The sequence below is a fragment of the Loxodonta africana genome, chromosome 10 (genome assembly GCF_030014295.1).
Source record: "Loxodonta africana isolate mLoxAfr1 chromosome 10, mLoxAfr1.hap2, whole genome shotgun sequence".
NCBI lineage: Eukaryota > Metazoa > Chordata > Mammalia > Proboscidea > Elephantidae > Loxodonta > Loxodonta africana.
In genome coordinates this window covers 47,576,754-47,590,813 of record NC_087351.1, presented here as the reverse complement: position 1 = coordinate 47,590,813, position 14,060 = coordinate 47,576,754, and the positions used below count along the sequence as shown (strand labels likewise).

The 14,060-nt window shown below is 34.3% G+C and overlaps 1 protein-coding gene across 8 annotated transcripts in view; it reads left to right on the top strand.

Annotated features, from left to right (window-relative positions):
* RALGAPA1 (Ral GTPase activating protein catalytic subunit alpha 1) overlaps nucleotides 1–14,060 on the top strand; it is a 258,926-nt gene that overhangs the window by 138,560 nt on the left and 106,306 nt on the right. For all 8 annotated transcript variants that reach the window (XM_064292405.1, XM_064292400.1, XM_023546116.2 and 5 more), the window contains 5 exons: nucleotides 613–738; nucleotides 6,480–6,538; nucleotides 8,371–8,479; nucleotides 9,841–9,951; nucleotides 12,833–12,901. In XM_064292405.1, coding sequence (XP_064148475.1) covers nucleotides 613–738; nucleotides 6,480–6,538; nucleotides 8,371–8,479; nucleotides 9,841–9,951; nucleotides 12,833–12,901 — 474 coding nt within the window. The remainder of the gene's footprint in view (nucleotides 1–612; nucleotides 739–6,479; nucleotides 6,539–8,370; nucleotides 8,480–9,840; nucleotides 9,952–12,832; nucleotides 12,902–14,060) is intronic.

Here is a 14,060-nt window from a genome sequence, read left to right as displayed (position 1 = left end):
TTCAACTTCAAAAATGGCTTAAAACAGCTGAGTAAAAGTGAAAAGTTACTTTCATCTGCAGTTCAGACATAAATTCTAGTTTTGTGTTTAGTAAGTAGCATATAGGCAGTGCATTTCTTAGGTGCATAATATCATAAAAACCCTCAAGACTGGTGCTTGTTTCTTGAAGATGTAGTTAGCATTTTCATCCTTAGGTATTTTATTTATCTTTAGATGGTAACCAATATAATTTATGACATTAAGTCATCATCTGTTAGAGCACTGTATTATGATTTATGAATTTTCTTTATATTTTTCTCAAAATTAGGATAAATATATGTTGGTAGCTAAAATATATTCCTATTTATCATTTTATTAAATATAGCTGATTTCTGCTTGTGAGCTGCTTTTGGGGAAGCTCAAATATTTCGTTGATTGCAGTTGTTGAGAGTAGTAGTAGTTTATGTAGACAGTATAGGTAAAAACCTAAATCTTTCTATGTTTCCCTTTTCCCTTTTGAGTGTTGTCTTTTTCTCTCAACTGTATGGTATGTTTGGGTAACAAAGTGATTTTTCTGATAATTTACTGGCACGATTAGATACATGTTAAATATTTTTAAAATCTCATATGTAGGCACCAAGAGTGGAAGCACAGGTTCTTCTGGGATCGTTGGTTTGCTTTCCCAACTTATATAGTGAACTGTCTGCCCTCCATCCCAACATTCCTGATATTGCTGTGTCTCAATTTACAGATGTCAAGGTAAGAAATCTGATGCTAGTTTTTAGCATTTAAATGATTTTATAGCCATAAAGTATGTGTAATGAAATTTGTGTTCTTTCTTTTGTTTTTGAAATCCACATGATTGTTAAAGAATGTTATCTAGCCATATCACCCTGAGACTAAAATTGGAATGTCTGTTGGAGTATAGCCTTTTTTTGTGTGTTTGTAAACACTTTGAAAACTTTTCTCTTTATTGAACCCACTTGCATGTCTGCCTCTTAGGATTCATTCACTAACTCACCAAACATTTGTTTAAACATCCCATGAGCTAGCTATTGTGCCGCTAATGTAAGGCTTCTAAGATTGAGATGGCAAATTAATCCCTCAGAGAGCATAATTGACCCTTCTCCCAGCTTCCCAGTTGATGAATCAAACAATGTAATGGAAAATTAGGCTCTGCTGCAGGAGGTAGGAGTGGGGAGCCCATGTAACTGAAGCATTAAAGAGCTTGAACAGAACATGGTGCAAAGTTAAACAGTGACTATACAATTATTGGAGCCCTGGTGGCATAAGGTTATATAGAGCTCAGCTGCTAACCAAAAGATGGGCGGTTCAAATCCACAAGCCGTGCCTTGGAAACCCTATGGGGCAGTTTTGTATCCTATAGGGTCACTATGAGTTGGAATCGACTCCACGGCAACAGTTTTTTTTTTTTTTTAATTCAATTGCTAATGGTATCTGCTCTATGTATCTATAACATCCATATTTCTCTTTGTAACATTTATCACACTCGAAATTACTTGTTCAGTGTCTGACTTTTTCTTTAGACAAAAAGCACAATGAAATCTTATTTACTCTTATATCCTCAGAGCCTAACAGAGTACCTGGCACATAGTATGTACTCAGAAAATATCTGTGCAGCAGGTGAACTTAGCTTGTACATAAAGTTGTAAGGGTCGGTGCAATCTAATTTTCAGTGACACATAATAGAATTATACAAATTGACCTTTGGCCTGCAGGAATGTAAAGGTTTGGTTTCTTCTATTTTTAGAAGATCTTGAAGGTTAAAGATGAGTAATGGTTTTAATATGCTTAGGCAGCTTTGAGTTAGTTGGGGATTAGCCTAGCCTACTGTGTACTATCCATATTTCAGAGTGACTTTTTCTCTGCTGGCCATTGTTAAGGCAGTAATGACTGAATAGATTTTTAAAAATAAAACACTTTCTTTGTGGGGAAAAAAAAGTCTCCAAAGAGTCAATTGTAATACTTATGAAAGAAGCAGAAAGCCTAAGAAAATGATGATTGTTCTTAAAAACAAAGATTTGTCAGACTAATGACAAGTGGTAAAAATCCTGCTTATGACTTCCCCAACTGGGCTGTTTGCTCACATAAAACTCTGTACACATCATTTTGTAATTTTGTTTGTTTACAAATCTACCTTTCTCTCTGGTCTGTAAACTTAAGACAAGACTTATCACATAGAAAGCTCTTGGGCTTAACCAAAAAAAAAAAAAAAACCAAACCCACTGCCATCAAGTCGATTCTGACTCATAGCAACCCTATAGGACAGAGTAGAACTGCCCGATAGAGTTTCCAAGGAGCGTCTGGCGGATTCAAAATGCTGACCACTTGGTTAGCAGCCGTAGCACTTAATCACTACGCCACCAGGGTTTCCCTCTTGGACTTAAGCAATAGATATTTTCCCAGGTCAGCTACTAGGCTAGGAAGGAGCCCTGGTGGTACAGTGGTTAAGCGCTTGACTGCTAACTGAAAGATTGGTGGTTTAAACCCACCAGCCACTCAGTGGGAGAAAGATGTGGCAGCCTATGTCCATAAAGATTTACAGTCTTGGGCACCGTATAGGTCAGTTCTGCTGTATCCTATAGGATCGTATGAGTTGGAATCGACTCTCCGACAGTGGGTTTTTTGGGCTAGGCTAGGTACTGAGTTTACAAAAATCAGTAAAAGGTTACTGCTTTTAAGGAGCTTACGTTCTATATAGAAAAATTGTTGTTGAATGAATGAATAAATTATTTTTTAAAGGGAACAAATGGGTTTTTTTTTTTTAATTTTTATCCTGCCATAAGTGACAGTTTACAAATCAAGTCAGTCTCTCATACAAAAATTTATATACACCTTGCTATATACTTCTAACTGCTCTCCCCCTAATGAGACAACACACTCCTTCCCTCCACTCTATTTTCGTATCCATTTGGCCAGCTTCTGACCTGCTCTGTCCTCTCATCTCTCCCTAGACAAGAGATGCCAAAATTATCTCATGTGTCTACTTGATCCAAGAAGCTTACTCTTCACCAGTATCATTTTCTATCCCATAGTCCAGTCCAATCCCTGAATGAAGAGTTGGCTTTGGGAATGGTTACTATCTTGGGCTAACAGAAGGTCTGGGGACCATGATCTCCTGGGTCCTTCTAGTCTAAGTCAGACCATTAAGTCTGGTCTTTTTACAAGAATTTGGGGTCTGCATCCCACTGCTCTCCTACTCCCTCAGGGGTTCTCTGTTGTATTCCCTGTCAGGGCAGTCATCAGTTGTAGCCAGATACCATCTAGTTCTTCTGGTCTCAGGATGATGTAGTCTCTGGTTTATGTGGTCCTTTCTGTCTCTTGGGCTCATAATTACCATGTGTCTTCGGTGTTCTTCATTCACCTTTGCTCCAGGTGGGTTGAGACCCATTGATGCATCTTAGATGGCCGCTTCCTAGCATTTAAGATCCCAGATTTCACTCTCCAAAATGAGATGCAGAATGTTTTCGTAATAGATTTTATTATGCCAGTTGACCTAGATGTCCCCTGAAACCATGGTCTCCAAACCCCTACCCCGTTATGCTGCCCTTTGAAGAGTTCAGTTTATTTACAAAACTTCTTTGCTTTTAGTTTAGTCCAGTTGTGCTGACCTTGCCTGTATTGTGTTATCTTTCCCTTGACCTAAAATAATTCTTATCTACTATCTCATTAGTGAAAACCCCTCTCCCTTCCTCCCTCCCTCCCCCATCCCATAACCATCAAAGAATATTTTCTTCTCTGTTTAAACTATTTTCTCGAGTTCTTATAATAGTGGTCTTATACAATATTTGTCCTTTTGCAACTAATTTCACTCAGCATAATGCCTTCCATATTCCTCCATGTTATGAAATGTTTCATGGATTCGTCATTGTTCTTTATTGATGCATAGTATTCCATTGTGTGGATATACCATGATTTATCCATTCATCTGTTGATGGACACCTTGGTTGCTTCCATCTTTTTGCTATTGTAAACAGTGCTGCAGTGAACATGAGTGTGCATATATCTGTTTGTGTAAAGGCTCTTAACTGTCTAGGGTATATTCGAAGGAGTGGGATTGCTGGATCGTATGGTAATTCTATTTGAGTTTTTTAAGGAAGCACCAAATTGATTTCCAAAGTGGTTGTACCATTTTACATTCCCACCAGCAGTGTAGAAGTGTTCCAGCCTCTCCACAACCTCTCCAACATTTATTATTTTGTGTTTTTTGGATTAATGCCAGCCTTATTGGAGTGAGGTGGGATCTCATTGTAGTTTTGATTTGCATTTCTCTAATGGCTAATGATCATGAACATTTCCTCATGTATTTGTTAGCTACCTGAATGTCTTTTTTAGTGAAGTGCCTGTTCATATCCTTTGCCCATTTTTAATTGGGTTATTTGTCTTTTTGTAGAGTTTTTGCAGCATCATGTAGATTTTAGAGATCAGATGCTGATTGGAAGTGTCATATAGCTAAAAAGTTTTTCCCAGTCTGTAGGTAATCTTTTTACTCTTCTGGTGAAGCCTTTAGATGAGCATAGGTGTTTGATTTCTGGGAGCTCCCAGATACCTGGTTTCTCTTCTGCGTTGTTACTAATGTTTTGTATGCTTTTTATGCCATGCATTAGGGCTCCTAGTGTTGTCCCTATTTTTTCTTCCATGATCTTTATTGTTTTAGATTTTATATTTAGATCTTTGATCCATTTTGAGTTAGTTTTTGTGCATGGTGTGAGGTATGGGTCTTGTTTGATTTTTTTGGAGATGGATATCCAGTTATGCCAGCACCATTTGTTAAAGAGTCTGTCTTTTCCCCCATTTAACTGACTTTGGGCCTTTGTCAAATATCAGCTGCTCATATGTGGATTTATGTCTGGATTCTCAATTCTGTTCCATTGGTCTGTATATCTGTTGTTGTACCAGTACCAGGCTGTTTTGACTACTGTGGAAGTATAATAGGGAATGAACACATTCTTAATCATCAAATCTATTGGCATTCTTGTTCTTCTCAACCATTACAGTATTTGACCCTATTGCTGTCCCTGTCCTTAAGTGTTTCATCATCGTTGCGCAGATCTATTTTTTTGTGTGTGGTAAAAGCATATATATAAAAAATTTTTTTTCCATTGCAGCATTTTTTACATATACAGTTCAGTGATATTAATTATGTTCATCATATTGTGCAACCATCACCACTATTCATTTCCAAAGTTTTTTGTCGTCCTTAACAGAAACTCAGTGCCCTCTAAGCAGTAACTCCCGTTTTCCCCTTCCTTCTGGCCTCTGGTAACTACTAATAAGCTTTGGTCTTTATACAATTTCATATAAAGTGGGATTGTAAATAATATTTGTCCCTTTGTGACTGACTTGTTTCACTCAGCATAATGTTTTGAAGGCTCGTCCATGTTGTAGCATGTATCAGAACTTCAGACAAATTGTATGTATATAACATTTTGTTTATCCATTTGTCTGTTGATGGACATTTAGATTGTTTCCACTTTTTAGCTATTATGATTAGTGTTGCAGTGAACATTGGTGTGCAAGATTCTGTTTACATTTCTGCTTTCAATTCTTTTGGTTATATTACTAGTAGTGGAATTGCTGGGTCATTTGGTAATTCAATGTTTATCTTTTTGAGGAACTCATAAACAGTTTTCCACAGTGGCTGTACTATTTTACAATTCTGCCAGCAATGGATGAGGGTTCCAGTTTCTCCATATCCTTGCCAACACCTTTTTTTTTTTATCGTAGCCATCTTAGTGGGTGTGAAGTGGTTTATCTCGTTGCGGTTCTGATTTGCATTTCCCTAGTGAAACCCTGGTCGGCAGTTCAGATCTACCAGGTACTCCGTGGAAACTCTATGGGGCAGTTCTACTCTGTCCTGTAGGGCCGCTATGAGTCAGAATCGACTTTATGGTAATGAGTTAACGGGTTAAGTAACTAATGATATTGAACATCTTGTATTTGTTGGTCATTTATATATCTACTTTGGTGAAATGTATATTCAAGTACTTTGCCCATTTTTTGATTGGGACTTTTTCTTTTTGTTGTCAAATTGTAGGACTTCTTTGTGTATTCTGAATATTAGACCCTTATCAGATATATAGTTCCCAAAAATCTTCTCCTGTTCCTTACAGAATTCTCCCATTCTGTAGATTTTCTCTTCACTTTGTTGATAAAGTCCTTTGGTACACCAAAGTTTTTAGTTTTGGTGAGGTATAATTTATCTATTTTGTCTTTTGTTGCTTAGTGTTCATAGTTTTGAGCTATTCTACTTTAGTTGTCACTCTTACAGTGAGCCTTTATTGTTCTAATCAGAAAAAAAATGGTTATTAATACTATTGGAGTCTTAATTAAAAGTGAGAACAGTGACAGCTTGTCTTATCTGACTCTCTTATCTCTAGCACTTGCATAGTGCGTGGTCCATAATGGCTACTTAATAAATATTTCTTAAATGACTGAATGAATTCCTTGTCATTGCTTGTGTTTCCCCTTTATTTTAGGAACTTATAATCAAAACCATATTAAGCTCGGCAAGAGATGAGCCATCTGGTCCTGCCCGGTAGGTCATATATTCTAAACTTTGAATAACTATTCTATGTTTGGAATAATATTTTAGAAGCTAATTTAATTATTATAGCAGTCTGGATTGTTTCAAACACACAAAAGCTGCTCCGATTTATAAATTTATTTGAGTGATTTAATAATTTTACATTTTTTCATGATTTACTAACTTTTCTTTATTAAAAAAATAAAATCCTGGTCACCTTTTTTAGTAACTTCACCCTCTATATCTAAAAGGATTAGTTTTCATTTTATTTAGGTACGTTTTACTTTTTCTTCAGATTAATTTTGTAACTGCCACTTATGTAGTACCTCGAAATGGAGTTGTAGATCCCCAGTGAGGGTTTATTAAATTGAATTAAAGTGTTTTGATTATAGAAAATAATATATTTAAAAAAATAGTATATTTTAATATTTATAAATATTTGACCAGGGTAGTTTTTCAAAACAGAATTTAACTTATATGATTTCTAGAATGTTTTCTTTTTTAATGTGTTACTGAGTAATGAAAAATATGGTGTTTCCTCTGTTTCGTTAAACCTTCCCAAAAAAGGCTGAGATTTAAATCCACGGGTTTCCAGTAGCACACCATGGTCCTCCTCTTCCCAAAAATATCACTAATTTATATGTTTCTTAAAGCCAGTTATGATACTGTTTCTCTAGCGTGAACACTAGTCTGTTACTAATCCTCTTATTTACATCTCTGCAAAGCTTCCTCTTTTCTAATCATTTAGACTTTTTTTTGACGTAAGGATTGTAAAGATACAGATCATGGCTTTGCCCATATGGATCCTAATTCTAACGGTTAAAACTCTTCTTTTTATACTATCTAATTATAGCATTAAATGAGCAGTTTGGTTAAGTGACACACAGCTCTAGCTCTTTAATTTAGCTGCATTTTTTTTTTCCACTTAATAGCTAAGTTAACTAAAAAAAGATCTCATTGAACAAATTCTTCTTTTACATTAATTCCATTTTAATACTGGACTATCTTTTCCCCATTTAATGCTTTGATAGACTGCATTCAGAAGGAGAAATATTTCTGAATTGAATTGTTCTGAAACTTGGTATTCAACTGATTTTAAGTTAAGAATATCGGTATTAGGAAATGCCAGGTATATAGGATACTAGAAGGAGATGAATTTTTTTATAGAGAAAACCATTATAAGCATCACAGAAGTCGAAACTTAAACACATTAATAGAATTCATGATGATTCTTATCATCAAATAGCTCACTTCTAGCTAAAGCTCAAGTGGAGTATGTTGCTGGGGAAATAAAGTCCTATCAGACATTAGGAAATAGAACATAAATTCTGCAGGTTCTGTTTCTGTTGGAATCTTTTATAAAGAATATAAAATTTTATTTGTATTTCCAATTTGCTTTAAAACGCTTCGTCAAATTTAAAAGATAAGAAAATAATATTTAACTTATTGTAGCAGATTATGTTTTTATTTAAGTTCATTTTTCTGCTGTTAGTAAAATTACACTCTTTCCTCTTTGAAAGCAGGTTACATATTTCTTTGGGTAACTTTGTAGCAATATCTACTTTTTTAATACGGGTTTGTTGAAAGATCCTCTATGTTATACCAGCCTGTATCTGTGTGATGAATTATAATAGAAAATTAGTTCTGGGATTTTGGAGATGTGCTTTCTCCCTACCTTTTCTTCCTTAGTCACCAGTTAACGTGTAGAGTAACAGATTCATTAATTCACATAAACAGTGCATGTTCATTCCGTATCAGTTGACTGTGGGTGTTTAGGCTGTGGCGATGGCTTCATTTTATTTAGTCACTTTTATTTATATCGTTATTGGTTTGTCTTTTCTCAGATGTGTAGCACTTTGCAGTTTAGGTGTTTGGATTTGTGAAGAACTAGTCCATGAGTCTCATCATCCTCAAATTAAGGAAGCTCTGAATGTAATCTGTGTCTCCTTAAAGGTAAAAAAATAAAACAAAACAAACTGTTTAGTGCAATATATAAAGGTAGTATAGAATGTATGATTTTTTTCTTCAAATGATAACTATATCTTGTGCTGTTATGAAATAAAACAGTAAATGTTTTCATTAAATTTATTATTTTCTTAATCCTCTTATCTGCACTTGAATTTAGGTTATCTTTGTGATGACCTATTTTATCTGAAGTTTTTACTTATTTGATTTTGTTCCTAGAATACATACGAATAACTTCCCAAAAAGGAACCAGTCCTTTTAAAAAATACATAGGTTTTTTTGGTTTGTTTGTTTTTAACCACTATTTTTTGTAATTTATTCTTTGACCTTTGGTATTTCCTGAACTCTTGGGATGTTTAACTCTTTAGCTTTATTACTCAACTTAAATGCCTCTTTTTAGCCAGAATAAGATTTGTTCAGAAGTAATTGCCTACTATTTGGAGGATCTGACTGAAGAAATGGATTTTTTATAGTTTGTGAAAGGATGCATCCTGTTTTTTCTGTCTTAAGACTTGTGACATCTACAGCACCTGCACAGGACTCTGACCATACAAAGTTCCTAATAAATATTTTTGAATAGTATTATTGTTTATTTAACAGATATTTCTGAGTACATACTGTGTTTGCTAGGTAGAGTGAGGGACACTAGAATGAATTTTTTTTTTTTTTATAAATCCTAGCTTCAGGTGATTAATAATATTAGCTGAGAAAGATTAAAATAAGAGTAATGAAATATAAAAGGCTGAGAATACCAAACAAGTGATACATATAAACTGCCGATTGAGTACAGAGGAAGCAGATATCACTTTGACTTAGATGGGTATCTAAGAGAAGACTTTGAAAAAGAAGAGGCATTTGAATCAGGTCTTGAAGAGTCAGATGATATTTGGACATAGGGTGATAAGCATAAAAATTTGACTTTATTCTTTGGCTGTTAGGGAGTCATCAGCATGTTTTAAGCATGAAGAATGTCAGGATCAGAACCATCCTTTAGAAAACTAATTCGGAAGTATTGTGTATAATAGATTGGAATGGGGGAAAGATCGATAACAAGATTAATAGTTTAGCACCTGTTGCACAAATCCAGATAAGAGAGAATGGAATAAAACTTTAGTGAAGATAGTCCAAATGTGACAAAGAAAAAGTGAAGTTATTTGTGTCTTTAGAATGTGTTGTGATTTTTTTTTACAGGAGTGGATTTTTCTACTTTATTTTAATAAATCCCTGTGGTAAGTGTAGTATGATGGAAAGAAACATGTATGAAATTTAAAATTCTTTAGTAGCTAATGCATTGATGAATAGTTCAGAAAGACTTTTTTTATAATAATAATTTTTTGCTGTTATTGCAGTTTACTAATAAAACAGTAGCCCATGTCGCTTGTAACATGCTTCACATGCTGGTTCATTATGTACCTAGACTTCAGATTTACCAGCCTGATTCTCCCTTGAAAATTATTCAAGTAAGTAATTTGTTGATTATTTTTTATTATGACCTTGATAAAAGACTTTTAGATTTGAATGCCTTGAAATATAAAATAACTTAATAATTTTATTTAAAATTTGCATAACTAAATAATGCCTACCCATAGTGGTTTTCTGAGATACCAGAGTTTATGACAGTTCTTGGTATTTTATGTTAGGATGTTTTGTTACTTGCTTTGGACAAAGTAAAAGCAATAATTTTTATTAATTGTAGTGAAAACTGAATGCTACATGCAAATTTGTGATGCCTGCTATTGTCTTTATAAATGTGTATTTAGCTTCTTTATCATTGTTTCTTCTCGTAGGCAATAAAAACATACCATCTTTCCAGTTACCAAAATCAGGACATAAGTTTGATTCCTTCTTTTCCTTTCTTTTTCTAATTCATTATTTCCTATAGTTGTACTACACCTGACTTCATCTTTCTTTCTTGAGATATTGCAGTAGGGCCTTCTGACTGGTTTCCTGGCTTCTAAGGTCTTCCCTAACAGGTCGTTGTCTACATTCACATGACTCTTATCATGTTACTTCTCTGGAAACAAAACAAAACAAAAACAGCATCTCTGAGTGGTTTTCGTTTGCCTGTAAAACAAGGCCCAGATTCTTTAGCTGGGAGTTCATTACCTCCAGATAAGGACATAATCTGTCTTTCAGGATCACATGCTAATTTCTTTGGAATACCATGTAGTCCAGGCAACTGAGTCTGCTTGCTATCACCCAAACATATTCATCACTCTCTTCTTCCTACCTGAAATGTTCTATTCCTCCTCTCTAGCCCCTCTCTTTCAAGTATCAGCTTAAATACTACCTCTTCAAAAAAATAATAATCTTTATTATCTTCATATTCTTGTAGTGTTTTAGGAAAGATGGAAACTAATATGTATTAAGTACCTACCATGTACTGGTCACTATACCAGTCACCTTTTCATATGTTAGTTAATACTTAAAATTCTTTTGAGGTGGGATAATATTTTCTCTCCCAATTTTTGTAAGGTGAGAGAACTGAGGGTTTAGTAATTATATGAAGTCACAAGCCTACAGAATAAACAGGGTTCAAACCCAAGTCTATGAAATTCTAAAATCCAGACTTTCTTCTCCTTACCATGTTGGCAGCCTGTGTTATAACATTATTTTTGTGTGCAATATTCTAAGCTCATTTAAGACAAGGGCATTTTTTTCCCTTTATCCTTTTTTATGCCTAGGATGACTTTAACGTGGAGAAAATATGTAGTAATTATCTGTTGAGTTGAATACTGTGTTATTATTAAGAGCTTGAGTTAGAGGTTAGACATACCTGGGTATAAGTAACCCCTGACTCTGCTGCTTACTAAGTTTGTGACTGTAGACAAGTTACTTAACCCTCTGAACTTTACCTATATGTTTAGGATAAAGTATCTACCTCATAGAATGAATCTAAATGAGAAAATAGATGTAAAGCACTTAGCACTTTCTGGTATGTAAATGTTAATAAATGTTGGCTGCAGCTATTATCATTACCATGTATGTGGGATATGTAATGTATATATAGGTACGAATGTGCATAAGTATACAGAATTTTTGCAAATTGTTTCACTACATATTATAGTGGTCAGGTGCTACAGATAAGTATGAAGAATTAATATTTCCCACCTTCAGTTAAATGAAGATATGAAATCCTTTAATGGTTACTTATTTACAGAGCTAGGAATAGAAGCCTTATTTTATTACCAGTATTAAGTAGATGCATCTACGTACTAGATTATACTATTGAATAAGCCTTTTCTGTGCAGTGAAACCTGTGAGAACCGAAACTTGATGGGACTGCCTTGTTTTTCTGGATCTCACAAGTTTTCCGCCTTTGACAGGGTGCAGCCTTACCACTTTCCTATTGCTGTTTTTGGAAAATATTTGAGTTTACCTCCTCTGACAGGTTTCTTTCTTACACAAGTTCTGGCTTTTGGAGGTTTTACTGTATGTTAAGAGGAATTTTTCTGTTTAATACATTGAAACAATAATTTGTAAAAATTTAATAACATACAATAAAAATAGAGTAAATTTACCTCTAAACATTTTTGACATGCACATAAAAAAATTGAATGAGACTGAGTGATTTCCAGAGTAAATAACGCTATAGATGAATATTTTTGCCTTATTTAATAAGTCTTTTTAAATGTTATTTCATATTCTCTATCGAATTTATTTGTATAGTATTCAGTGTGTGTTTTCAATGAAAAAGTCAGGTTATAAAATATCCATTTAAAAAAAGCATGTATGTATATACATAGAAAGGTATACATCTGGAGGTCTTGAATTACCATCTAAAGAATTTGGGCCTTGTTTTATAGGAAGTAAAGACAATACAGATTTCTTAAGACCATCTAATTGCAAGTGGTTTTTATATAGCTTTTTGCATGTCTATATCTTCTAATTTTACTATAATGAATATATATTATTTATATGTTTAAGCATATTGATTCACCCCCATGAAATGAATTTGGAAAAAAATCTATAGATGACACGGAAACCCTGGTGGTATAGTGGTTAAGAGCTACAGCTGCTAACCAAAAGCTCAGTAGTTCAAATCTACCAGGTGTTCCTTAGAAACTGTATAGGGCAGTTCTACTCTGTCCTATAGGGACTCTATGAGTCGGAATCGACTCGACATCAGTGGGTTTTATTTTGTATTGTTGACATATAATTTAGGCTCTATACATGAGGATTATAAATGATTGATAATTCAGTATACTCGAAAGCTTACCTTTTAAAAATTACTAGCATAATTTTCAGTGTATTTTATATCACTTTCACATTTAACAATTTAAGTTTTAGGATATGCTATTAATTTACCATATTTTCAGCTCAATTTTTTTTTCCCTACAGATCCTAATAGCCACTGTCACCCATCTTTTGCCAAGTACAGAAGCGTCATCTTATGAAATGGACAAGAGGGTAATTTAAATTTTGTTTGATGTTTAATATGTAGCTGTACAGTAAAATATATACTTATATTTCAAAATTTTAAAGTTGTATGTATTTACATGGTAAACATCAATACATCTTGTTTTTTAAAATAACTGTTGTGTGAAATAGGAGCCCTGGTGGCACAGTGGTTAAGTGCTCAGCTGCTAACCAGAAGGTCAGCGATTCAAACCCACCAGCCACTCCACAGGAGAAAGATATGGTAGTCTGCTCCTGTAAAGATTACAGCCTTAGAAATCCTATGGGGCAGTTCCACCTTGTCATGTAGGCCCACTATGAGCCAGAACCAACTCCACAGCAATGGGTTTAATATGAAATATATATTTTCATTGTTTATTTATAACTAAATAATATTTTAATTCAAATTTCAAGTTGTTCATGACCATTTGATAAAGTCTTGGAACCTCAGGGTTGTAAAAAATCTTGGAACTCTGAAAGCAACCACTCATATTTTATATAACTGTCATTGGTAAAACATATAGACACTTCCAGTAAGGATACCCATTGCCGTTGAATTAATTCTGACTCATAGCAACCCTATAAGACAGAGTGGAACGGCCCCATAGAGTTTCCAAGTAGCACCTGGTGGATTCGAACTGTCGACCTTTTGGTAAGCAGCTGTAGCTCTTAACCACTATGCCGCCAGGGTTTTCTCCAGTAAGGATAGTATATATAATACATAGTAATGTGTCACTTGGGAGAAAACATTCCCTCTGACTGCTGAAAAGCTCTACAACGTGGCATATACCTCAGTACATTTATTATGAAAATCCTTTAATTATTTCAGATATTATATTTTGAAATTATATAGAGTTTCTGTTTGATTTCTTTTTACAGTTTCCATATCTTTCTTGAAATTCTGCATCTCTTCATCCATTATATCCATCTTCTTTTATAGATTCTTTAACATATTTGTCATAGTTGTTTTTAAATCCTTACCTACTAAATCCAAATCTGGGTCATCTCTGAGTCTGTTTCTGTTGAATTATTTTCTCTCCACTAATGATTCCATTTTCCTGTTTCTTCATATGTCTGTAAATTTTTTATTATATACCAAACATTGTGGTTGACATGTAGAAATCCTAGATCTCTACTGCACAGTACGGTAGCTACTAGCCATATGTGGCTT